Source organism: Podarcis muralis, chromosome 14, assembly GCF_964188315.1.
Source record: "Podarcis muralis chromosome 14, rPodMur119.hap1.1, whole genome shotgun sequence".
NCBI classification, from domain to species: Eukaryota; Metazoa; Chordata; class Lepidosauria; order Squamata; family Lacertidae; genus Podarcis; species Podarcis muralis.
The window spans coordinates 52322191-52348909 of NC_135668.1; the positions used below are offsets into that span (position 1 = coordinate 52322191).

Consider the following 26719-nt stretch of genomic DNA (forward strand, 5'->3'; position numbering starts at 1 on the left):
CAGCAGGGATAACATATTTGGCTCCTAACCTTGAACGCTCTTGGGAGGAAAAGGCTTGTTAAAAGCATTTTCCGGATGCCGGGGACGCAAAGGCTGGAACGCGCAAGACTTGCCAATATGTTCTGAGGAAGGGCCAGTCAAATGATAACCGGGGTGGTTTGCTTTTCCTGCGGTTTGTTTTCCTATCACGCCCCCACTTCCCCCAACACTGCCCCCCCACCTCATCGGAGCCCCCCCCCCTCCTGCCTCGCCTGCTCTCTCCCCAGTCCCCACCCCGCCTCTCCAGCCGGCGGCGCGCAAACCCCATCCGCCCGGCGCGTCACGGCTTCGCCAGCTGCCCCCGCTCCGTCTCCCCCGCTCGCCCCAGCCGGCCTCCCTCCCTCCCTCTCCGTCTGCAAGAAGGGAGATCCCCGCGCAATCCCAGCTGCGTTTGGAGGGAGAGCGAGGTAAGTGACGGCCGCTTCGCCGCCGCCAAGCGCTGCAGATTTGCAAGAGAGGCGAGCGAGCGAGGAGGAACCCCGTTGCAAATCGAGGAGGAGGAGGAGGAAACGCGCCTTTGCAAAGTGGCTTCTCCAGACCCGGGGAGGTGGCGGGAGGAGTTTGGGGACTCCCCACTCCCTGGGGAGAAAAGGGCAGGTGCGTCGCGCACAACTGCAAGGAATGCTGGCGAGCCACGTCGTTGCTCGGGCTCAGCCAAGTGCCGTCTTAGGAAGGGGCTTCGCTCATATCCGCGTCGACGCGGGAGATCCGCTTCCCGGCTTCGCCGCCGCCGCTCGACCGAGAGAATTCAGTTGCCTGGGGCTCCCGTTGCCCTTCGCCTGTCATCGGACGGGAAGAAGGACAAGCGTCGAGCAACTTGCGACAGGCTCGGGGGCAGAGGCGTTGCGGATCGGGAGGTGCTGCAGCGGGGTGTGAGTGAACGTGAGAATGAGCCTGGGAGTCGCGTTCCGGGGTCTGGCGCGCACGCGGGTCGGGAGAGCGTGACGGGCGGGCACCCGCGTCCACAGTGCCGGGCCGAAAGGGGAAAGGGGTCCCAAGGGGAGGGGGTGCATCGGCGCCAGGTTTCTCTCTAAACTCGCAGGATGCGCCAAGAGTGGCTGGTGTTCTGCAAAATAATACCGCCGCCCGCCCTGGTCCTCTGGAGGCCCTTCCGTTAACCTTTACATTCATGTAAATCCCGCCCCGCCTTTTTAATAGATGGAGCGAGCGCTTCTGAAGCAGGCAGCGTGGTTTAGGAGCATAGGAAGCTGCGTTGCCGATCTAGTTCAGTGCTGCCAGCACTGGCCGGCAGCAGCACTCCAGGGGTTCAGAGGAGGCATTGCCAGCCCTAGACGGAAATGCTGGGACCTGTTGCATGCAAAGCAGGTTCTTTAGCAGTAATCTACAGCCCTTCCCTAGGGTATCATTAAAAAAAAAAATACTGTCCCACCCAAAAAGTGATATAGAATTAGAATTGTAGCGTGGAAGCGACCCCACAGGTAGTCTAGTGTCCAACCTCCTGCAATGCAGGAATCACAACTAAAGCATCTATGACAGGTGGCCATCCGAGGTCTGCTTAAAAACCTCCAAGGAAAGGAAGTCTGCCATCTTCTGAGGGAGTCTGTTCTACGGCTGAACAGTTCTAGCTCTTCCAGATGTTTAATCTGAAGCTGCTTTCTTCTAACTTGAATCCATTGGTTTGGGTCCTACCCGCCAGAGCAGGAAAAAACAAGCTTGCTCCATCTTCCATGTGGCAGCCCTTTAGGAAAGCCATCAAATCCTCCTCTTTTCCAGGCTAAACATACCCAGCTCCTTCAACCGTTCCTCATCAGGCTTGGTTTCTGGACCCTTGATCATCTTGGTTGCCCTCCTCTGCACACGTTCCAGCTTGTCAACATCCTTCTTAAACTGCGACACCAAGAACTGGACACAGTACTCCAGCTGTGGTCTGACCAAGGCAGACTACTAGAGCAATACTAGGACTTCCCTTGATCAGGGCACCATGCTTCTGTTGATGCAGCCTAGAATAGCATTCGTACTTTTTGTTGCTGCAGCACACTCCCAGAAGTCATCCCTTCTCTGGTCACTGCTATGGATGGATGGCCAGACTGACCATCCAGGCACTGTGATTGTCTCCAAAGCATTCCCATACGGCAGTGTTAACGTTGCCAGACTTCATGTCACGTTTGCAGACATCTTTGTAACACAGAGTTGGTCTGCCCATGGGCTCGGTGCCCGAAGCCAGCTCCCCATAGAGCATGGGTTGGCAAACTAAGGCCCGGGGGCTGGATCCAGCCCAATCGCCTTCTAAATCCGGCCCGTGGACGGTCTGGGAATCAGCGTGTTTTTACATGAGTAGAGTGTGTGCTTTTATTTAAAATGCATCTCTGGGTTATTTGTGGGGCATAGGAATTTGTTCATATTTTTTCTTCTTCAAAATATAGTCCAGCCCCCCACAAGGTCTGAGGGACAATGGACCAGCCCCCTGCTGAAAAAGTTTGCTGACCCCTGCCGTAGAGCATGCCCCTGGGGATCCTGCCATCTTCCATTCTGTGGACATGGCTGAGCCAGGATAGGAGTGTGAACACACTGGGAATGTGGGCTTGGGAGAACACATCTTGGTTTGAGACTCTGCCCTGCCATGTGAAACCCCAAATCTTCCTGATGCAGCGCATATGGAAAGTGTTGAGGTGTCACTCCTGGTGGCTGTAATTGCCCACGACTCACTTCTGGAAAGCAGCATGCTCAACAGGCAAGCCTGGCAGACCTTCGTCTTGGTACTGGATTTTAGCATCACCTTTCCCCAAAGCCTTTTGGAGAGGCAAGCTGTGGCCGTAGCTGCCTTGCTGGTACTCTTCTCCAGCTCTTCTCCTGTGATGCTGGCGTTGGGAGGAGAGACAGTTTGGGTTGCTTCCCCAGGAAACAGGAAGGAGCCTCTGCGAACTGTGTGTAGGTAGACCCTTACTGCTCCTCATCACAGCACAATTCCTAGGAGCCACACACATCCAACGGTGAGGTAGATTAACGTTACCAGTCATCTCCGTTTCCCGGGGACAGTCCCCGGATTTACAAATCAGTACCCATATAAATGCAGGTGGCGCTGTGGGTTAAACCACAGAGGCTAGGGCTTGCCGATCAGAAGGTCGGCGGTTTGAATCCCCACCACAGAGTGAGCTCCCGTTGCTCGGTCCCTGCTCCTGCCAACCTAGCAGTTCGAAAGCACGTCAAAGTGCAAGTAGATAAATTCCGGCGGGAAGGTAAACGGTGTTTCCGTGTGCTGCTCTGGTTTGCCAGAAGTGGCTTAGTCATGCTGGCCACATGACCCGGAAGCTGTACGCCGGCTCCCTTGGCCAATAAAGCGAGATGAGCGCTGCAACCCCAGAGTCGGTCACGACTGGACCTAATGGTCAGGGGTCCCTTTACCTTTACCTTACCCATATAAAATCCATTGAAGTTGAAAAGTGTCCCCGGATTCATTGAAAAAAATCTGGTAAAACCTTAGGGTAGATCCATGTTCAACTATGTCACAGTGCTCCAATTTTCCTACCCCTCTTTTTAGTTGCCTGTCGTGTGAGCACGGGCCTCTGGTGGCTCCTGTTTTGCTTTTTTAAATCTTGTCTTGCCTTAAAAACAAGGCCCATTTATGCAAAGTATCCGGTCTCTCCAGAGAAGTATGAACAAGGTGCCCCTGAGCAGTGTGGAAAAGCTGCCGTTCGCCCGTGGGCGCCTTCATGACATGGTTTTTATTCTGAGAAGCTCTGCATGGTGACGGCTTGTGTGCATTTCCTTGTCCTCTGTTCTGGGCACATGGGAAATGGCAGGAGAAGGAGGCTCCTGAATGTCTGCCAGGGCTTGGGGGGGGGGGGCAAACAGAACGGAGAGATCACTAAAATGAACGGCCAAGTGGAATATGCAGCTTTGAAACAGGGCGACATAGCGGGGGGGGGGGAGGGGAGGGAGCCCTTGGCAGAGTTGCAAAAGCCACGTGAACCTGTGAGCAAAATACGGCTTGCTTCAGCAGAGCCTCATTATGAACTTCAGTTCATAATGTCCCACTCATTGCACTCTCTGATTTACAAATGGAAAATGAGGACTGAACGGGTGGCTTTGCCTAACGCCTTTAGCGACAAGCGATGCTAAACTGGATTTAGTGCTCCTCGTTTTCAAAGGGTTCAGCCAGAACACGGTAGCTAGACTGGTGACTGGGAGCAGCCACCGGAACCACATAACACTGGTCCTGAGAGATCTGCGTTGGCTCCCAGTATGTTTCCGAGCACAATTCAAAGTGTTGGTGCTGACCTTGAAAGTCCTAAATGGCCTTGGTCCAGTATACCTGAAGGAGTGTCTCCACCCCCATCGTTCTGCCCGGACACTGAGGTCTAGTGCTGAGGGCCTTCTGGCAGTTCCCTCGCTGCGAGAAACGAAGTTACAGGGAACCAGGCAGAGGGCCTTCTTGGTGGTGGCGCCCTCCCTATAGAAAGCCCTCGCTTCAGATGTGAAGGAAATAAGCAGCTATCTTATCTTTAAAAGACATCTGAAGGCAGCCCTGTTTAGGGAAGTTTTTAATATTTAATGCTGTATTGTTTTTAACACTCGATTGGGAGCCACCCAGAGTGGCTTGGGAAACTCAGCCAGATGGGCGGGGTATAAATAATAAATTATTATTATTATATTATAACACAGCTTAGATCCAGATAGAATCACCAAGCTGGAAGACTTGGGACAGATAAGAGAGAGTCCTTCTTCACGCAGCACGTGGTCAAATGATGGAACTCGCTCCCCCAGGAGGCAGTGATGGCTACTAACAAGGATGGCTTGAAAAGAGGATGAGACGCATTCATGACGGAGGAGAGGGCTCTCAGCGGCTCCTAGCCACAAGGGCCACGCTCTGCCCTCCGCAGCTGGAGGCAGCCATGATTCTGAATCCCAGCTGATGGGAACCGTGGGAGAGGAGAGTGCTGCTTGTATGCCCAAATCCTGCTTGCGGGTTTCCTTTCTGGTCAATGGCCTTGGCCCAGGATACCTGAAGGAGCGTCTCCACACCCATCATCCAGCCCGGACACTGAGGTCCAGTGCCGAGGGCCTTCTGGCAGTTTCCTCCCTGTGAGAAGTGAGGTTACAGGGAATCAGGCAGAGGGTCTTCTTGGTAGTGGCACCTGCCCTGTCTGACATTTAGAAGACAACTGAAGGCAACCCTCTTTAGGGAAGTTTTCAATGTTAGATTTTTTTTTTAATATTCTGTTGGGAGCTGCCCAGAGTGGCTGGGGAAACCCAGCCAGATGGGTGGGGTATAAATATTCTTATTCTTATTAATTAAGCCACTGTGAGAACAGGATGCTGGACTAGACGGGCCACTGGCAAGATGCTGCTAAGCCAGAGTCCCAGAATCCACAGCCTCTTTCTCACTCCCTTGAGCCATTCACTTGCTGCTGCCTTTGCCTATGGAATAGGTTGCCAACTCCCCCTGCTCCTAGTGTAGCAGCCGAGAGTGTTGGAGTGGGGCTTAGGAGACCCGGGTTTAAACCCCCCCCCTCAGCCATGAAGCTCACTGGGTGAGAGTCTCTCAGCATAGCCTACCTCACAGGTTAGCTGTGAAGATAAAAGGGGAAGGGGAGAATGCCCTTGAGCTCTTTGGGTGAAAGGTAGGATATAAATGCAAAACTACAACAATAAAAGAAACGGGATATTTTATTATCATTTACAGTGGTACCTCAGGTTACATATGCTTCAGGTTACAGACTCCGCTAACCGCTAACCCAGAAATAGTACCTCGGGTTAAGAACTTTGCTTCAGGATGGGAACAGAAATCGCGTGGTGGCAGTGCAGCGGCAGCGGGAGGCCCCATTAGCTAAAGTGGTACCTCAGGTTGAGAACAGTTTCAGGTTAAGTACGGACCTCTGGAACGAATTAAGTACTTAACCCAAGGTACCACTGTATTTCTTAATTGCTTTCTAAGCAACCGTCTCAAGCTGATGTATGCTAGAGATAATTAAAAAGAAAAGAAAAAAAGCAAAAACTTTTAAAATGAACCTTAAGCCATACAATGCAGACATTTGTGGCTAAGAGCCATTTATCCTGTTGGGAAGCAGTCAGAACAAAAATGCCTTCAGTTGCTTCCAGAATGTGGGCTCCTGCAGGGATGCTATTCCATAGAACAGGGATAGCCACATTAAAAGCCCTGTTCCGAGTTACTCCGGAGGAGGCTTCTGAAATCTTTGGAACTTGCAGGATAAACTTTCCCACAGACCACACAGGGCTGCTGAGTATATAAGAGATAAGGGGAACTTGCAGGAAACCTGACCCTGAATTGTACAGGGAGTTGTACTACTGTTAAACCATTGGAAGCCAGACAGCTTTGCAAATCACCTGGAGATTCACCAGTAGACCCCAGTCATAGAATCATAGAGTTGGAAGAGACCACAAGGGCCATCGAGTCCAACCCCCTGCCAAGCAGGAAACACCATCAGAGCACTCCTGACATATGGTTGTCAAGCCTCTGCTTAAAGACCTCCAAAGACGGAGACTCCACCACACTCCTTGGCAGCAAATTCCACTGTCGAACAGCTCTTACTGTCAGGAAGTTCTTCCTAATGTTTAGGTGGAATCTTCTTTCTTGTAGTTTGGATCCATTGCTCCGTGTCCGCTTCTCTGGAGCAGCAGAAAACAACCTTTCTCCCTCCTCTATATGACATCCTTGTAGTCTTCCTTGTAGGCACTTCTGGTTTAAAGCAGTAGGGTGCAAAACCTTTTGACGTCCCACGGTTAAACTCTCGTTCTGCCACACAGTCGTGCCCTATTTTATTATGATGCTCGTGTTTGCTGCCGTTGCTCCAGAATACGTCTTATCCGAGGAGGGTGGTGGCAGAGCAAAGCAGAGAACGAGAAGGATGAAGCTGAACTTTCAAAGAGAATAATTCATGGGTGCTTGTCGGGGAGTCGCTTGGTAGTAGCTGACTTACAAAGGGAATCATTTATGAAGAGATCATTGAAAATTGCACGTGGTGTAATTTAAGGGTGCCTGGCATGATGGCAGCCATAAGCAATGCATTGTATTACAGGAAGGAAGTTCCACAGAGCATCATTTTGGATGGAAACGCTAAACCAAACCATTCTGCAACGGCAGATTGGGATTGAGTTTTCCCAGGGGATGGAAAACTAATCACTATTTTTAAAAATAGGCAGGTAGATAGCGTCTTACACCAATTTCACTTATGCGATTGCAGACTTATGTGGATCACTGCCAAATAAATAAACAAATAAATAAATAAGATGGAGAAAAAGTAGGCGGGAGAGCAGGGGGGAAATGGCTGGCAAGTCCAACCCTTTGCAATGCAGGAATCTTGCCGACACTTGTCCCTGGTTGGGCTCGAACCACCAACCTTCTGGTTAACAGCCAGATGCACTGACCCATTGTGCCAAGGATTGCGGGGGCGATGATTAAATACTTACATCTTTCTGGGATCTGATTATTTAACGGGCAACAAAACAAATGTGAAATGGTGCCCCCTGGGTTCTGGGCTCACAGCTTTGATCTCTTCTGAACCGCCATCCTCCAACACCTTGAGATGTTTCAGGTGATCCTCAGGGCTTGCTGGCTCCCCTGGCAAGCTCCCCTGAGAGCAGAGTCTAGTTAGATGCTGACCATGGTTTCTTCTCCTGGCAGAGGGCGGCACCACTGAAGCGGGGTCTGCCGTCAGCGATGTTGCAGTGCAGACATGCCCAAGAGTTCAGCTTTGGGCCCCGAGCGCTGAAGGACGCTCTGATCTCCACGAACCCTGCGCTGCAGGAGCTCTACGCCAAGGCCTTCTCCAGCGCTGAAAAGCTCTTTCTCTCCGAAGCGTACAACCCGCACAGGACACTTTTCTGCAGCCTGTTCATCCGGACGGCTTTCGACTGGCTCCTCAGCCACCCTGATGCCCCTGAGGACTTTGAAACCTTCTACTACTCCCTGCTGAGGAGGAAGCAGAGAGTCTACCGCAAGCACATATACCTGCAGCCTATAGGTAATGCACCTGGTGGGTCTTTGGCACCAACTAACAAAGGAGACAAGGATGCCATGTGTTGAATTGAGGTTGTGATGGGAGACAGGGAAAGAGGGATCTGTGGCTTTAGTGCCTTTCCTCTTGGTCAGGGCACCTGCTTTGCATGCAGAAGGTCTCAAGGTCGGGCTGGGGGAGACCCCTGCCTGAAACCCTGGTCAGCTGCTGCCAGTCAGTGTAAGCGATGCTGAGTTAGATGGACCAATGGTCTGAACTCTGTATAAGGCAGCTTCCTATGTTCTTTAGAAGGGCGCCAGCCCTCCCATCAGATGTCAAAGAGATAAACAACTACCTGACATTTAGAAGACATCTGAAGGCAACCCTGTTCAGGGAAGTTTTTAATGTGTGACATTTTAATGTATTTTTAATCTTTGTTGGAAGCCGCCCAGAGTGGCTGGAGAAACCCAGCCAGATGGGTGGGGTACAAATAATAAATTATTATTATTATTACAGCAGCAACAGTAGTGGCTCTGACCACAACAGTACATGATAGTCTGACTGATTTCCCTGTAGTTCCTTTCTTCGACCAGGGCTTGGTGGTGACCGAATCTTCACCTGAAATCCCTTAGGAAACAGATTGATATGCCACTCTTGTCTTTGGAGCCTTGCTTCAAGTCCCCATAGGGACTTCACCAGAGCCAGCGCCCATCTCTAGTTTTTACAATGGACCCTGTCCAAAATCCCCTAGAGGCAGTCACGCATGTTGCTTTGGATGTAGTTGAAGACCCTGGGTGTGTTTTGCGTCATTTGTTCCCACATTCTGAAGATGCTGGATCTTCCTTGGTAGACAAGCAAATTGTTTTCGCTTGCAGTAAATCTTCAGATACAGAGCGCCCTCTCCCTTATTAGTGACGTTCTTCTCTGAGGAAGGCAATGACTGCTCAAAAAGTGCAAGTGCAAGGCTCTTACAAAACAAAAATAATATACAAATAATAACATTGGAGGTTTGTGCTCTGGGGATTCTTCTCCTTCCTTGAGATTTTTCTCCTTTCTTGCATTGCTGTAGGGCATAGCCCCCCCCCCCGAAAGAGCCCCAGAGGAACTGACTTGATGCTTCTGCTCTTAGATCTAAGCGACGGCCCTGCTGGGATCTCGCTGCTGGACTCCCTCTGTGGCTGCGTCGAGTCTTTCTTTTGGGGTCTCCGAGTCAAGTGCCTTCCTTCCGTCCCAGTCTCTTCCATCCACTGCTGTTACCGTCACAGCCAGGATTCGGACAGAGTGCAGCTTCATACAGGTAAGCCGACAGGAGAGCAAGTTGGGGGCAGCGAGGCGTGTTACTAGGAAATGGGGCTCATGTCTGACTTGGGAGAAGGGGTGCAAGTGGGGAATTTTGCCAGCCCAGAGGCAAGAGTCAGAGGCAGGGGATCCTTCACGGCTGGAGGGTAGAGCACAGGATGGGTTGGAAGAGGAGGAGGAGGAGGCAGGGCAGGCAAATGAAGGGCCAGGTGCTTCCCCACCCTCCCCTGCACCACTGTCTCCCAGAACCAGAAGGGGAGTGAAAAGGGAGGAGCAGAGGAAGTTTCCACGTAGGCACAGTCTCCGGCTGTGTGCCCAAATCCCAACGGGAGAGAGTACATAAACTGGTGGAGGGGAAGTGGTCCCCTGTTTCTGCAACTGCTCCATAGAGGGTGGAGCTGGGAAGAGCATAGTAGATGCTAGGCTGCTGTGTGTGGGTATTCAGAGCTGTAGAGGTGGCTTTAAGTGTGATCTTTGACAATTAAGAGCTAGCTACCTCCCATGTGCATTCTTTTGGCTGAGAAGTGCCTTTGACAGTTACCGGGAACTTGAGGTCATCCTTGCCCTCTTCCCTTCACCCTTGAGTACGTCCTTGGGCCCCCTCAACCCTCTTAGGCCAGGGATAGAGAAGCAGCGTAGCCCTCCAGAGGTTGTTGGACTCCAGTTCCCATCATCCTTGGCCACTGGCCGTGCTGGTGGAGCTGGTGGGAATTGGAGTCCAGCAGTCTCTGGAAGGCCGCACAACTTTCCCACCCTGATTTAGGCGATGTTTGCCTTTTGCCTGCACAGTAGAGGAGGAAAGGTGTGAGGCAGGGGGTGGGAGAATAATCTTTCCATGGAAAATCATTCCATGACTAGCAGCTGCAACAGTAACCAACCAGATGGAGGACTGGAACCACATTTTCCTTTTGGAACACCACCCCCATCACCACACAAACATATTTCCATCCCTTTGTTTTCATGGAAAAAGGTGCTAACCCAAATTGGGTGTGTTCATAATGGATTCCTGATTAGACTGATACCCTGCGGATGTGTTCTGTTCATCCTGTTCCACCCAAGCTACCCAGGAAAGGTTGCAATATATTTAAACTAAGGCTTGAAAATAAATGCTAAAAAAATCTCATTGTCATGACAGAATATGGCTTTGGTCCAAGCTACCTGAAAGCTCCTATCTCCCTATACAAACCCATCCAGGTCCTCGAATGAGCATCTTCTCCTGGCCCCATCAATATAAGAGGCACAGTTGGGGGGTGACACGGGAGAGACAGGGCCTTTTCTGTGGCCGCTCCCATACTGTGGGATTCCTTCCCTAGAGAGGTCAGACTGGCTCCCTTTATTTTATCTTGTGAACCTCCCTGAGATCTTCGGGTGAAGGGCAGGATACTTTAATGCTGGTTCCAAGTGTGTTTCTCATGTATTTTAACTGTGTTTTTCCATTAGCTAGTTTTATTGCTTTGTATTTTCCGATAGTGTTTTTAAATGCTGTAAGCTGCCTTGAATCCCATCTTGGGAGAAAGGCAGGATATAAATGCACAAACAGACAAACAAAAGCCTGAAACAGGGTAGGCTTTACTTGCTGCTGAAGGGCAGGGAAGAGGTTTCTAAATTCTCCACCAAGGGAATTGAAAGATTGACAAGTTTCACTGGATTGTGTCTTTTGTTTTGGCATCTTCCTTCCCCCCGTAGATGGGATCCTGACCTTTCTGAAGAACAACAAGCCCATGGATGCCCTCTGCGTCTTGGGTCTCACCCTTGCTGACCTCTACCCCTGTGAAACATGGAGCTTCACCTTCAGCAAGTTCTTGCCTGGCCAAGGTTTGTCAAGGGATAGGGAGGAAAACACCTCCATAGTTCTCTTAAAAACTAGTAGTGACGAGGTCGTATGCTATGGTTACCTGATTTTTTTCAATGAATCTGGGGACACTTTTTTTTTTTTTGAAGCTGAGTAGCAACAGGGAGTCAGTAGTGGGGATGGTGAGGCAAAAGAACACATGCATATTGTATAAAGGTGCAAAGCCCTTCTTTTGCACCCTGTGAAACATAAATGCACAGGTTTTTTTTAAAAAAACTCTGCACATTTATGTTTCACAGGGTGCAAAAGAAGGGCTTTGCACCTTGCCTAGCAGAGAAACCACCTGCCTTGCACCCCTCCTGGGCAACGCCCGCCCGCCCGCCCGTGACTCCTGAGCCTCCCCAGATCTGTCAAAACAAAGGGGGAAGGGGGCAGGAGATCTGTACCACCGGACATTCCTGGTTCCCCTTCGGTAGTGGAGGCGGCAGCGAGCAGCTCCTGAAGCCAGCCAGAGCCAACTGCGCTAGCAGGCTGGCTCCAGGCTGCTGAGGCTGCCACCGCCACGTTTCCCGGGGACAGATTTACAAATCTGGGGACATTCCAGGGACGGAATTTGACTGGGGACAGATTTGCAAATCCGGGGACTGTCCCCGGGAACAGGGGATGTCTGGTAACCCTACTATATGCCCTCTGGGGAGGGACCTCCAAAGATGCGGATCCACCAGTAAAAAGGCTCTGTCCCTGGAACCCACCAGTCTAACAGCACAGATGTAGTATCATCTCCTTCTCTACAGGAAAGGACCATAGTTCAGTGGGCACAGCATCTGACTTGCAAGCTAAAGATCCCAGGTTCAACCCCCAACATCTCCTGACAGGGCTGAGAGAGACACCTGTCTAAAACCCTGCAGAGCTGCCAATCAGCGTTGACAGTACTGATTTAGATGGACCAACCAGTGGTGTGACTTCGTTGCCTATGTTCCTGTGCTCTTCTTTCAACTTGCCACACCCAAGCCCACCTTTTCCACGAAGCACTTCCTTAACATCCACACTCCAGTCTTCATTCCCAGAATAAGCACCTCTGGCTGCATCTGCTCACATCCATCAGCTGTTGCCCTTGGCTCTCACCTCCGTTTGCTATCCCAGGGATGGCAGGAGTTGCAGTCACAGGTTGACCACTCCCATTTGGGACGGTGAGCTCCTTGGAGTGTGGGATGTGATGCTGAAGCCAGATGCACACAGGTGGGGAATTCATGGCTATAAGTGGCTACTAGGCATGATGGCTCTGCTCTGCCTCTAGAGTTGGGAGGCAGCAGCAGCAGAAGAAGAGTTTGGACTTGATATCCCACCTTTCACTCCCCTTTTTGTTGTTGTTTAGTCATTTAGTCGTGTCTGACTCTTCGTGACCCCCTGGACCAGAGCATGCCAGTCACTCCTGTCTTCCACTGCCTCCCGCAGTTTGTCCAAACTCATGCTGGTAGCTTCGAGAACACTATCCAACCATCTTGTCCTCTGTCATCCCCTTCTCCTTGTGCCCTCCATCTTTCCCAACATCAGGGTCTTTTCCAGGGAGTCTTCTCTTCTCATGAGGTGGCCAAAGTACTGGAGCCTCAGCTTCAGGATCTGTCCTTCCAGTGAGCACTCAGGAATGATTTCCTTCAGAATGGAGAGGTTTGATCTTCTTGCAGTCCATATGACTCTCAAGAGTCTCCTCCAGCACCATAATTCAAAAGCATCAATTCTTTGGCGATCAGCCTTCTTTATGGTCCAGCTCTCACTTCCATACATCACTCATAAGGTGCCCAATTCACTCCCCTTAAGGAGTCTCAAAGCGGCTCACAATCTCCTTTCCCTTCCTCCCCCACAACAAACACTCTGTGAGGTGAGTGAGGCTGAGAGACTTCAAAGAAGTGTGTCTGGCCCAAGGTCACCCAGCAGCTGCATGTGGAGGAGCGGAGACACGAACCCGGTTCCCCAGATTACGAGTCCACCGCTCTTAACCACTACACCACACTGGCTCTCTTCTGTGCTTCTGAATACTGGTTGCTAGAAACCGCTCTTGTGCCCGGATCCTGCTTGTTGGTTTCTCACAGGCATCTGGGAGAAGAGGATGCTGGACCAGAATTGCCACTGGTCTGGTGCAGCAGGTTCTTCTTAAATTCTTAATGCGTTTGCCCCTCCCTGTATATTTTTGACTGGATTAATTTAAGAGCAAAACAATGATCGATTGTGGTCCTCTCCTCCTGAAATCCCGCCAGTTCTTCCGCTATTCTGCAGTTTTCTATAACTTGTTGTTCCGGTTTCATTAATAGTTGCCAAGCGTTTAATGTGGTAGGGATATCAATGAGGTTCATTGGGTGTTTAATTAGTTGGACAGCCTCCACCCCGCTTTCTGATATAGAGGAACCCTGGTAAACCAACCAGATGGACATTAGGCAGTTTGCTTCAAAAACAAAATAAACAAAGGATCCTACCAGATTAATTGTAATTTAATTCATTTAGCTCTACCGGCGCTTTTTTTTGCATCACAGTTATCAATCCTGTTGCTTTTCCAACTGCTTATTTTTTTGCTTTTAAAACCAGATTTTATTGCAGTTTAGTAATCTGAAATTCCATATTTTAAGCTGCCTGGGAATTGATCTGAAATAATAAAATAATTACGAAATGAAACGCCTGTGAGGGTACACTAGGTAAAGCTTCCTTTAGCAGAGCATCTTCTTGGCTTGTGCAGTCAAGTGCCAGGTGCCTGGGTGGTGCTGTATAAAGTCTGTGGCTCAGTAGGCCAGATCTTTCGGTCCCTCCGTGGGCAGGTAGGTGAGTCCACCCACTTGTCAATCATCTGGTGTTATAATGACATCAAAGTTGACCCACGGGGTCAGGGAGGCGTTGTTGCACCAGCACGTTCCCCATAGCAGGGGTGCCATCTCGCCCTCTGGATTGTGGATGCCCGCCGCAGCAACATGGAAGTTGCGGTGGTTGGCAGCTCCTCTTCCTCCTCAGCCAGCGATGCACCCTTTTCCACGATGGAGGGGCTCTGTGTCCAAGCTCTCCCCCGGAAAAGGGTGTGTCGCTGGTTGGCTGTGGAGGGCGGAGCTGAACTGCTTCTCTCTCAGAAGCAGCACCACAGCCTACCTGCCGGCTTTTCTCATTGACTTTGTGGGTGCCCAGCCCCCACAATAATATTATTGTGGGTGCCCAAGCACCCACAGACCCCTGGAGTTGGCTCTTATGCCCCATAGGGAACACAGTGGCAAAGCAGCATCTTGTTGTTGTTTGGTTGTTTAGTCGTGTCCGACTCTTCGTGACCCCATGGACCAGAGCACGCCAGGCACTCCTGTCTTCCACTGGCTTCCGCAGTTTGGTCAAACTCATGTTGGTAGCTTCGAGAACACTGTCCAGCCATCTCGTCCTCCGTCGTCCCCTTCTCCTTGTGCCCTCCATCTTTCCCAACATCAGGGTCTTTTCCAGGGAGTCTTCTCTTCTCATGAGGTGGCCAAAGTATTGGAGCCTCAGCTTCAGGATCTGTCCTTCCAGTGAGCACTCAGGGCTGATTTCCTTCAGAATGGAGAGGTTTGATCTTCTTGCAGTCCATGGGACTCTCAAGAGTCTCCTCCAGCACCAGAATTCAAAAGCATCAATTATTCGGTGATTAGCCTTCTTTATGGTCCAGCTCTCACTTCCATGCATCACTAGCAGGGCTGAATTCTCTGTTCATCAGTTAAATGCTACTACTTTGGCTGAATGTGCAAGTTCCTGATGGGGAACTGGTGGGAACAGCCAGTGCAGATTTGAAAATTGTTCCCGCACCCATCAGCTTATGTCAGCTGTTATGTCAGTTGATTGATAGCTGGGCCTGGTTTTGGAGAAATGGCCTTGCGGGCAAAACCGGACCCCCTGGCAGACCAGGATTGGCCCAGAGGCCAGAGACGCCCAACTCCTGCTATAATGGATTTATTTGAATATTAAAGTTGCATACAGTAGCGTATTAAAAATTGAGTAATTATGAACTTTTATTTTTCTGCTTGTCAGTCTTTTATAAATTTAATGAACTTTTTTTTAAAAAAGAAGTCAATAAGATATACTACTGAGCATTATTCTGAATGCAAAGTTCTGCACAATTTGCTTAATGCATTCTGAGGCAGCAAGGTTCCTCAAGTACACATTTACCACACACTCTCCAGCAACAAAACCTCCTATAAATTGGTACTTAACCCCTCACTATTCTATATAGGCATAACACTGGTTTGCTGTGTGCATAATGAAACCAAGCCGCAGTCATCCTCAGCTCTATCTCTCTCTTGCTTAATGCTTAATTTTTAGATGATAAAACAATGCTGGGATCAGACTGACATCTGTCCGTCTTCTCTCTATGTTTCAACAGACTTCATTATATAACAGATATCTCTATACCCAGATGTGTAAGGGTGGTTTTCCTATCTGGGTGGGATGCCTGGGTGTTTGAGGAAACAAGGCTGACCTCTTTCTCCCCTCTTGTTTCCTGCCTCCGCAGAGGTGGGGGTCTGCAGCTTTGCCAGGTTCACGGGCGACTTCCCCCAGATGGGTTGCACCACATTAAACCCAGCGCCATGGAGACAAGAGGTTCATGACGAAGTTATGGAGCACGCCAGACATCAGGCGTTGCTGTTCAACATGCTGGAGATGCTCCAGTGTTGCAAGGTGAGGCGTGCAATATTTCCCCAACAGTAGAGCACCTGCGTTGCATGCTGAAGGGCCCAGGTTAAGTGCCCAGCAATTAAAAACACACACAAAAGCATCTGGATTTACATATAAGCTAAAGAAGCTATAGCTTAGGGCCCCACTCTCTTGGGGCCCCCCAAAAATTAAAGGAAAAAAACACCTGGATGTACATTTCCAAAATATAAGATAAAAAACAAATAAAAGCTACATACAGAAACAGTGTTTTGTGTTGTGTAGGTTCCTAGTAATGGATCCTGCCTGCTAGCCTGTTCCCTAAAATATCACTGGTTTGCTCATTTCTATATATAGGGTGCCTACATTCTGTATGGACTGGTTGCAGGGCAACATGTAGCATGCAGCTGCAGACTGCAGTGCAGCACAGTTGAATGTAGATCAATCTATTGTAAAAGGTAAAGGTACCCCTGCCCGTACGGGCCAGTCTTGACAGACTCTAGGGTTGTGCGCCCATCTCACTCAAGAGGCCGAGGGCCAGCGCTGTCCGAAGACACGTCCGGGTCACGTGGCCAGCGTGACAAGCTGCATCTGGCGAGCCAGCGCAGCACACGGAACACCGTTTACCTTCCCGCTGGTAAGCGGTCCCTATTTATCTACTTGCACCCGAAGGTGCTTTCGAACTGCTAGGTTGGCAGGCGCTGGGACCGAACAACGGGAGCGCACCCCGCCGCAGGGATTCGAACCGCCGACCTTTCGATCGGCAAGTCCTAGGCGCTGAGGCTTTAACCCACAGCGCCACCTGCGTCCCTCCAATCTATTGTACCTGTTATCTAATATGAAAGAGTGCTTGTAGAATGATGATCAGGCAGTGTAGACTAAGGGTATGAGCATATATTCAACACAAAAAACAGTGACAATTTGTTGTTGACTAAACAAGCTAAACAAGCTATAGTTTATGGCCCACTCTCTTGGGAACCCCCAAAAAATGTAAAGGAAAAGAAAATTGGGTGTACATTTCCAAAATGTAAGATAAAAAACAAATAAAATAAAATCTACATACAGCAACCGTGTTTTGTGTTGTGTAGGCTCCTATCTGTTATGTGCAAATGGCTTGAGATACCTATTAGGTCCATAAATTACCATGCAGCATATATTCAACACAAAAAACAGTGACAATTTGTTGTTGACAAAGGACAGCTGGACATATAAAGGGCCCCATTATCTTCAGTAGCTTAGGGCCTCATCAAACCTAAATCCGGCCCTGGTGATGTTGGAGGAAAGGAGAACCAGTTCAAGGCAGGAAAGGCAAACTCCACAGTGAAAGTCCAGCTTAATCTGCTCTTGGTTTTTCCCCCCAATGAAAGGTCACATGCCATGAAATCTGCCACCTGATTGGCTTGGGGAATTGCCGTTGGCTCCAGTGCATCATGCAGGGGGCTCTGAGTTTGGATGAAGTTCTGCTGCGGCCGCTGGAGCCCTGCCCAATATGCCTCCGGAAGCTGCAGTACGTGGTGGGCTTCAAACTCATCGAGCGCTACAAGGTAAGAGACTCAGAGAGCAAGATGGCTCTTTCCCCTCCTTTCTGCAAGGCGGGGGTTCGTCTGGTCACCAGCTCCAGGCTGCTCATCTTATAATCCCCATCAGAGGGAGACGGAAGCAGAGAAGTTGTCTGGAGAGCAGAAACCTACAGGCGGCTCAAGAGAGTCTCAAGCCATTTGCCATGTAGGAAAGGCAAGGGATCAGCCTGTCTGTGTCCCTGTGTGGCTCTCCTTATACAGGTCCTCATTCTGGCCAGCTTATGCACCCCTAAGGCACAGGATAAGGCTGAGAGAGGACTGGCCATGCAGCAGGCGCTGGTTCCAGATTCTGTGCAGGGGCTCTGCAGGATCTGACCACACTCAAGGGAAATGCTTGATGCTTTAGTTCAGCTCTCCATATACTTTGGACTGCTGTTCCCACCAGCCTCAGCTTGTGCTTGATTGGGCTAATAGGAGTTGTAATCCAAAAGATCTAGTTGACAAAGGCTGCTTTAATCTGAGCTGAAGCAAATGCTTCAATAGCAAATTAGAGCTATAACAATAATTTATTAAATACTGTATTTTTCGCACCATAGGACGCACTTTTTCCCTCCTAAAAAGCAAGGGAAAATGTGTGTGCGTCCTATGGAGCGAATGCAGGCTTTCGCTGAAGCCTGGAGAGTGAGAGGGGTCGGTGCGCACCGACCCCTCTCGCTCTCCAGGCTTCAGGAAGCTATCCGCTAGCCGTGGGAGACCCAGCTCTCCCACGGCTAGCGGAGCGCTGCATTAATCCCGAAGCTTGGGGCGTGCGGAGCTCAGCGCGCCCCAAGCTTCTGGGTGCCGGCAAGGTCTCCGCTAGCCCTGGGAGAGCCCCGCGACGTCGCGCGGCTCTCCCAGGGCTAGCGGACCACTGTGCTAATCCCGAAGCTTGGGGCGTGCGGAGCTCAGCGCGCCCCAAGCTTCTGGGTGCCGGCAAGGTCTCCGCTAGCCCTGGGAGAGCCCCGCGATGTCGCGCGGCTCTCCCAGGGCTAGCGGACCACTGCGCTAATCCCGAAGCTTGGGGCGTGCAGAGCTCAGCGCGCCCCAAGCTTCGGGATTAGCGCTCCGCTAGCCTTGTCTAGGCTGCGGGTAGCAGCCTGCTTCCCGGAGCGTCGGGCACCCTGAAAGCAGAGCGCCCGGCGCTTCGGGAACACATCCGCAGCGTGGGGACCCTTGCAGGAGTTCCCCGCAAGGCTCCCCACGCTGCGGATAGCAGCCTGCCGCCCAGCGCGAGGGGCGCCCTGAAGCAGAGCGCCCCTCGCGCCAGGCATACATCCGCAGCGTGGGGAGCCCTGCAGCAGTTCCCCGCAAGGCTCCCCAAGCTGCGGATAGCAGCCTGTCGCCCGGCAGGCTCGCGCCAGGCATACATCCGCAGCGTGGGGAGCCCTGCAGCAGTTCCCCGCAAGGCTCCCCAAGCTGCGGATAGCAGCCTGCCGCCAGGCGGGTGGGGCGCCCTGAAGCAGAGCGCCCCTCGCGCCAGGCATACATCCGCAGCGTGGGGAGCCCTGCAGCAGTTCCCCGCAAGGCTCCCCAAGCTGCGGATAGCAGCCTGCCGCCCGGCGGGTGGGGTGCCCTGAAGCAGAGTGCCCCCCGCGCTAGGCAGACATCGGCCAGCCCCACAAGCTCGGGGGACAGCAGGGAGGCGCAGCGCCACTATCCCGCTGTTCCTCGACCTGGTTCGGTTTCCCTGACCTGCTTTTGGGGGGGATATAAAGGGAAATTTTTTTCCCTTTATTTCCCCCCCAAAAAACTAGGTGCGTCCTATGGTCCGGTGCGTCCAATCGTGCGAAAAATACGGTATACCCCACCCATCTGGCTGGGTTTCCTCAGCCACTCTGGGCAGCTTCCAACAGAATATTAAAATACAATAGTCTATTAAACATTAAAAGTATCCCTAAACAGGGCTGCCTTCAGATGTCTTCTAAAAGTCTGGTAGTTGTTTTTCTCTTTGACATCTGGTGGGAGGGCGTTCCACAGGGCGGGTGCCACCACCGAGAAGGCCCTCTGCCTGGTTCCCTGTAATCTCACTTCTCACAGTGAGGGAACCACCAGAAGGCCCTCAGCACTGGACAATGGGGGCGGAGATGCTCCTTCAGGTATACAGGACCGAGGCCATTTAGGGCTTTAAAAGCCAGTGCCAACACCTTGAATTGTGCTCGGAAACGTACTGGGAGCCAATGCAGGTCTCTCAGGACTGGTGTTATGTGGTCTCGGCGGCCGCCCCCAGTCACCAGTCTAGCTGCTGCATTCTGGATTAATTGCAGTTTCTGAGTCACCTTCAAAGGTAGCCCCACATAGAGCGTATTGCAGTAGTCTAAGCAGGAGATAACCAGAGCATGCACCAGTCTAGTGAGACAGTCCGTGGGCAGGTAGGGTCTCAGCCTGCGTACCAAGATGGAGCTGGTAGACAGACACAGAACTGACCTGCGCCTCCATGGACAGCTGTGAGTCCAAAATGACTCCGAGGCTGCGGACCTGGTCCTTCAGGGGCACAGTTATCCCATTCAGGGACAGGGAGTCCCCCACAACCACCTGCCCCTTGTTCCCCAAAGACAGTGCTTCTGTCTTGTCAGGATTCAACCTCAATCTGTCAGCCGCCATCCATCCTCCAACCTGCCCAAATCAAGAGTGCCCAAGCCTAAAGGAAGGTCCTAGGTAGGCATCTCCAGGTAGGGACTTCTGCCTGGGGAGCTTCTGGAAGTCCATGTAGACAACCCTGAGCTAGGTAGAGAAATGGGTCTCACTTGGAACAAGGCAGCGCCCTCTGTTTCTGTGCTCCCTGATTATCAGTGCCCTGATCTGAAACAGCAACAGAAGCAGTCACCCCGTTTTATGTTCTCTGGTGCAGAAACTCTATGCCTGGATGCAAACTCTTTTGTCTACCTGGCCCAGCCAAGACCCGGCAGACTTGTCCGTGTCAGAAGACGTTTTGCCATACAGCGCTGACTCTGGGATGGGTGGAGAGAATGATTCCGAAGCGGTGACGTCCCTCTCGGAGCCCCTGTCCCCAGATACTTGCAGCCAGGCGGTTTCCACGTTGCAGGATCTTGACCTCGACGAGCCGTCCTGTTCTCTGGCCGATGCTCCCAGCCAGGAGCGACTGGGCGGTGCTCCCAAGCCCTCGGACATAATTAAGGAGTACACGCTGTGGCTGGAGATGTGCATCGCCGCTCTCGAAAAGGACGTCTCCGAGGAGGATCTCTTGCAAGTAGACAAGGCGGTGGATGCCCTGGCCCGCTGGGAAATGTTCACGGGGGAGCTGCCCAGTGTCCGGAGAGACCTGCCTTTTGCCAGTGACACTGCAGGGCTGCGGAAGGTCCTTGGAGACAAATTCTCCTCCTTGAGAAGGAAACTGAGCTCCAGGAAAGCAGCCAGGGGTGAATCTTCCCCTTGTCGCTGGAGATGGGAGGACAGCTAGCCCCACGGAGACACACTGCCTGTTTCTCATATTCATTAATTGTGGGTTTTGTTAGATCCCTTTCTTCTTGTTATGCCTCTCGTCCTTTCCGCTGCAAGTTCTCGTTGATTTATCAGAGAAAGAATCAAGAACTCTGCTACTGCAATTAAAAAAAAAGAAAAACTTCTACTGAGGTATTTCCTTGTCCTTCCTGAAGCAATTCTTTGGTTTGTTGTATCTAAATACGCAAATATGATCAGAAGAGTCTTTCAGGTAACCGTTGTTAAGTCATATATATAGAGCTTTCAAAGTTTTAACCAGTACTTTAAATTGGGCCTGAAAACCGACCCAGGTAGACTATTTGGTCCAAACTTAGCATTTTTCTTTTAGGGCTTTGAGAGTTAAATGTATTTTAAGACAAGCACACTCTCTTCTCTCCCACCTCCCATCAAGTCATGAACTTTGTTCTATATAGCTGCACTCGAATTCCAAGGCTAAAGCATTGACACTCACCCCCCAAATAATGTCACCTTTTTAAGGATCCAGCTATAAATAACTTGAGCTCCTTTGCTGCATAATAAAGCAATTGAGAGGAATGCATGCTTTCCTGGCAATCTCTAGAGACACTTGGGCCTTTTCAACCAAGGAGAAGAGGAGCTGGTGTGGAAATTGTCCTTCCACATATAAAGTTTGAGAAGTATCTGCAAGTGTTCCTTTAGGAACAGGAAGCCAGGATGTAGTTCTTCCAAACAAATGCAATTTAAAATTTAAAAAACTTGCAAGGACTGCTTTTTTAAAAAATAAATAAGAAAATGTGCTGGTACTCACCATGAAGTTGTTATACCAGAAAAAAAGAACTTCTTGCAACCATGCTAAATCTCAGCTGTTGCGCTAACTTCTTGCACCATGGTCCCAGCACACGCAGATGATTCTGGAAGATGTTGGTATGATCTTCAGGACATGCAAGACACAGGCTGGCTGAACTGAGAGAACATGACTTTGAGCACACCCAGCACTCTCTGGCAACCTCTCCACACATTGCAGTGTAAGATAATAATAATAATAATAATAATAATAATAATAATAATAATAATAATAATAATAATAATAATAATATTTTTTTATTTATACCCCGCCCTCCCCGGCCAGAGCCGGGGTCAGGGCAGCTAACACCAGTAAAATTAGAATAAAAACATAATAGGAGGGGGAAACCCAATTTAAAATACAGGTTAAAAATACAATTTAAAATGCAGCCTCATTTTAATAGTAGCCCATAGATCAAAACCATAAGGGGAGGGAAACATAAGGGTCAGACTGAGTCCAAACCAAAGGCCAGGCAGAACAGCTCTGTCTTGCAGGCTCTGCAGAAAAATGTCAAGTCCCGCAGGGCCCTAGTCTCTTGCGACAGAGCGTTCCACCAAGTCGGGGCCAGTACTGAAAAGGCCCTGGCCTTAGCTGAGACCAATCTAACCACCTTGCGACTTGGGACCTCCAAAGTGTTGTGGACCTTAAGGTCCTCCGTGGGACATACCAGGAGAGGCGGTCCCATAGGACCTTAAGATCAATGGTGATAGGCAAGCTCTCTTTCGTGGTAGCTATTCTGCCATTTTTATTGGCTTTTTCTGCAGCTTCAGGGAATTACAAATTGGGAGAGTGCTGTCTTCAGGCTCTGCTTAGGGGCTCCCTACAGCTATCTGGCCAGCCACTGTGAGAACAGGATGCTAGACTTGATGGGCCATGGGTCTCATCCAGCAGGACCCTTTCTGATGTTCTTAGGACTGCTGTGAATTGTCCAAATCAGTGGAGCGTTTGCTGGAACATGGTTGAAAAGCCACTGCTGTAATAATGTGCATCTTAGCACATTAGACCAAGACAAAACCAAGGGCTGAGTAATAGTGTTTTCTACATTCAGATTGTATAATCATAGGTTAAGGTAAAGGTACCCCTGCCCGTACGTGCCAGTCTTGACAGACTCTAGGGTTGTGCGCCCATCTCACTCTATAGGCCGGGGGCCAGCGCTGTCCGGAGACACTTCCGGGTCACGTGGCCAGCGTGACAAAGCCGCATCTGGCGAGCCAGCGCAGCACACGGAAACGCCGTTTACCTTCCCGCCAGTAAGCGGTCCCTATTTATCTACTTGCACCCGGAGGTGCTTTTGAACTGTTAGGTTGGCAGGCGCTGGGCCCGAGCAACGGGAGCGTACCCCGCTGCGGGGAATCGAACCGCCGACCTTCGATCAGCAAGCCCTAGGCGCTGAGGCTTTTACCCACAGTGCCACCCGCGTCCCCTTGTGTAATCATAGTAGACGTTAAAAGAAAAATGAACCGCTCAAAAGGAAAATATGGAATCCAGTGGTGTGTGAACACAGGAAGGCGAGTGCTGTTGATTATTGGGTGAAAACAATCCCTCCCCACCAAAAAAACATTTACGTACATCTGAAAATGGTGCATTGAGAGTAAACCAAGTTGCTGCCACCTGCTGGTTGCTTAAATATTGCTGTTTCAATGCTGTAGAAACATCCGTTCTGGTTTGTGGAAAACAGCCACTCAAAACATAAACATTATATATTCCTTTTTGGCACTTAAAAATAAAACAGCAGCTATATGTAAAAATCGGAATGTCACTAAGGGAGGTGGGGGGGGGGGGGAGAAGGACAGGGAGAGGGAGGGAGGGAGGGAATGTTTCAAAGTAAACATTTAGATTAGATTCTTTCATTTTTATCAGCAAGTGATAAACGAGAAGCAAAAGCAAAGATGTGTCTGCATCTCCTCCGTCAGCCAGCAAAAGTGTTTGCAGCGCTCTTGCTGTTGCTATGACAACTGCTTCACCAGGCCGAGAGAATCTATCTAGCACCTCTTTAAGCAAGAAGTGGTATGCAGGAGTGTTGGAGAGCGTGCAATATTGTGTGTGTGTGTGTGTGTAATCTCTCTGTGTGTATGGGTGGTATTCAACTCAGTTTCACGCAGAGTCGATGTAACTTAGCCACGTTCTTTAATTTCACAGGGTCTAATCTTGAGTAAAACTTAGGCTGAATAGGTGCACACACAATTTCACACCATGTTATCCCAGGGCTTAACTTGGCACATTGAAAATTTTCCCCATTGCTCAAGCCATCTGTGGATTCAATACAAATGCAAGAAGAACAGGAGAGTTTGTATCCCAGGCAAGCGCAGGACATTTTGCTGTGTCAAGGGCAAGGTGGTTCCTCCACTCCTTTCATATACAGGAGATGCCCGGGTTGGCAGTTGAATCTTACTTCAACAGGACAGTTCCTCCACTGCATGTAAGAGTACAAGGCTAGTTTGGGCACAGGGCAGGCCACGTGCTCCCTGCCCCTTAGCATCTCCTGCCTGAAGCAGATGCCTCACTCCATGTAATGGTAGGGCTGGTGCTGTTTGTATCAAGAGCCTACTGCGTATTAAGAGCCAATGTGTTTGCTGCAGGTCAGCTCTGAAGAGTGAAGCAAAACACACAGGGTTAACAACCCCACATGATGTGACTTTGTTGGGATCTGTATCACTTGTGAGCAGACGGGACAAGGCCTTTTCTCCCTTAGGTGTTAGCTTTCTAATAGACAGCAGTTAGCTATCTAATGGATAGGAGAAGAGTCACTGAACATGACCCTGTTGTAGCCATAAGGACATAAGACGAGTCTGGCTGATGGTTCAGACCAGAGGCCTGTCTCATCCAGCATCTCACAGATGCCACAAGTAGGACTGGAGTGGGACAGCGTTCCCCACTTCTGATTCCCAGTAATTAGCATTTAGAGGCCTACTGCTTCCAACACTGGGTGTGTGTGTACATAGCCATCAGTATGTAGCCACTGAGAGCCTTATTCCCCATGAATTTGCCTAAAGCCCACCATCAGGTCAAAGGGGCAACACAGAAGGAAGACTAGGATGGCAATTAGGAAGAAGAGACAATAAGGGTCTTTACAAGCCAACAGAGGGTTGTAAAGGGGCAGGGACAGTCCCCTTGGTTAGAGCGGATGTCTCAGGTTCTCAATGACTTTTGTTTATGAACATAGGAAGAGACCTGACACTTAGACATTGGCCTAATCCAACTCAGTATTGTCTGAAGTGAAGGACATGGGGCAGGAGTTGATAACGCAGGTGAGCTGCGCACATGTGAGCTGCAAACAAGCTGCCGGCCAGCTCTGTGGAGGCTCCTTTTATTGACACAGAATGCAAACCCAGGCAGATACATTATGGGCTGCGACCTTTACACATCTTCCAGTCCTGAGATCGTGGGGTGGTACAAAGCAATTTTGGCACCTGTTTCCACCGCGTCATTTCCCCCTTGCACAGTGTATTGAGAGCCAGTGTGGTGTAGTGGTTAAGAGCGGTAGACTCGTAATCTGGTGAACCGGGTTCGCGTCTCCGCTCCTCCACATGCAGCTGCTGGGTGACCTTGGGCTAGTCACACTTCTTTGAAGTCTCTCAGCTCCACTCGCCTCACAGAGTGTTTGTTGTGAGGGAGGAAGGGAAAGGAGAATGTTAGCCGCTTTGAGACTCCTTCGGGTAGTGATAAAACAGGATATCAAATCCAAACTCTTCTATGACGAAGGAGACAAAGGTCTCAGAGACAAAGGTTACAGACAGGACACCGCAGACTACTGAGACCGCAAAAGGTTAGACAGAGGGCAAGATGTTCAGACAGCTGTGGCTTTATCTGTGAGGGGGAGTGTGCTCTGCACCCAGCGATCATTCCTACAATTGTCAACCCTGACTGGCACTACAAAGTAAGTTGGGGAGGACCCCAGATCAAACATCGCAGCCACTTTGATAACTATATGGCTGCAGTCTCTGCATGTCACAACTTTTAAACTCATGAACCTGAAGGGGTGTGTGTGTGTGTGGGGGGGGGGAACGAACCCTCTGCATGACATGGTAAGGTTTTCTGGCGTTAGTTTTCTTTTATTTATTTAGAGTTCAGGTTCCTGAGTCAAACAGCTGAGTCCATCTGCAAGGAAGCATGAGGTGAATACCAAATGCTAGGCCACATTGCATGCTGGGAGCAGGAAAGAGTTCCAGTTGTTTCACTGGTTGGGCCACTTAGAAATACAAGCTGTGCACACACAGGGGTCTATTGTTATTCAGCATAATAGGGAAGAGGCCCCTCCATCCTGAATTGGGAGCCTGCCTGCTGAATTATGGCAATGCTGCCGAGTCACAGCCCACTCACGGGGGCGGGGGGGGGGCACTTTGTAAATGGCTTCAAAGTGAAAAAGGTCCACTTGCCCCTCAGCAGCCTTGAATCCAAGAACCACACAACTAAGAGTTATACATCAGTGGCAGCAATCCAGTCCTTGCCAGGCAAAGCTCATTCTGCTGGCATCCCTGCTGCAGATGGCTTTTGAGAATTTCAAGCATTGGGAAATGAGGTGCTTCACAATAATCCACTCTGTGCAACCATTTGTAGGCTCTCAAACAGCTACATGGAGAGTGTGAAGGCCGACAGGAAGCATTCAGCAAGTGGGATGCAGAAATCGCTCTGTTCCTGCTTTTCAGCTCATTGTCTAAAATGGAACGACAACTAGAAGCCACATCTGACCCAAGTGCCACCAGCTGGCGCACAAGGGCCAAGCGAAAGTCGAGAAGAGGTGTAATGGCTGCAGCAGTAAAGTTTAGTGGCCTGCTCTTAATACAGGGTGACTAACATTTGGCTTTCCTAGTTCTACCTGGCCTAGGTCTCAAGTATCTCCCATTACCTGCCACCCTGCACACCTTAAGATCTGCAGAAGAGGCTCTGGTCACAGCTCTATCAACATCTGCAACTCATGGTGCAACAATGCACGACAGGGATTCTCTTTTCTGGCACATTGGATCTGTAAGTCCCTGTCCTTAAAGATCCAGCTGATCCCCACACTGTCTGTTCTTAGGCATCATTTTAGACCTATTCATTTCCCCTGGCTTAATAATAATAATAATAATAATAATAATAATAATAATAATAATAATAATTTATTTATACCCTGTCCATCTGGTTGGGTTTCCCCAGCCACTCTGGGTGGCTTCCAACAAAAGATTAAAAATACATTAAAACATCAGTCATTAAAAAACTTCCCTAA

General features: G+C 50.2%; 1 protein-coding gene across 1 annotated transcript; it reads left to right on the plus strand.

The window, feature by feature from the left end:
* The first annotated feature begins 297 nt into the window (after positions 1–297).
* Positions 298–21386, plus strand: AMZ1 (archaelysin family metallopeptidase 1). The gene is made up of 7 exons (XM_028706791.2): positions 298–446; positions 7643–7982; positions 9085–9252; positions 10941–11069; positions 15554–15720; positions 17061–17237; positions 20101–21386. The coding sequence occupies exons 2-7, from the start codon at positions 7679–7681 to the stop codon at positions 20668–20670; spliced, it is 1515 nt and encodes a 504-aa protein (XP_028562624.2). The 5' UTR covers positions 298–446; positions 7643–7678; the 3' UTR covers positions 20671–21386.
* The last annotated feature ends 5333 nt before the right edge of the window (positions 21387–26719 follow it).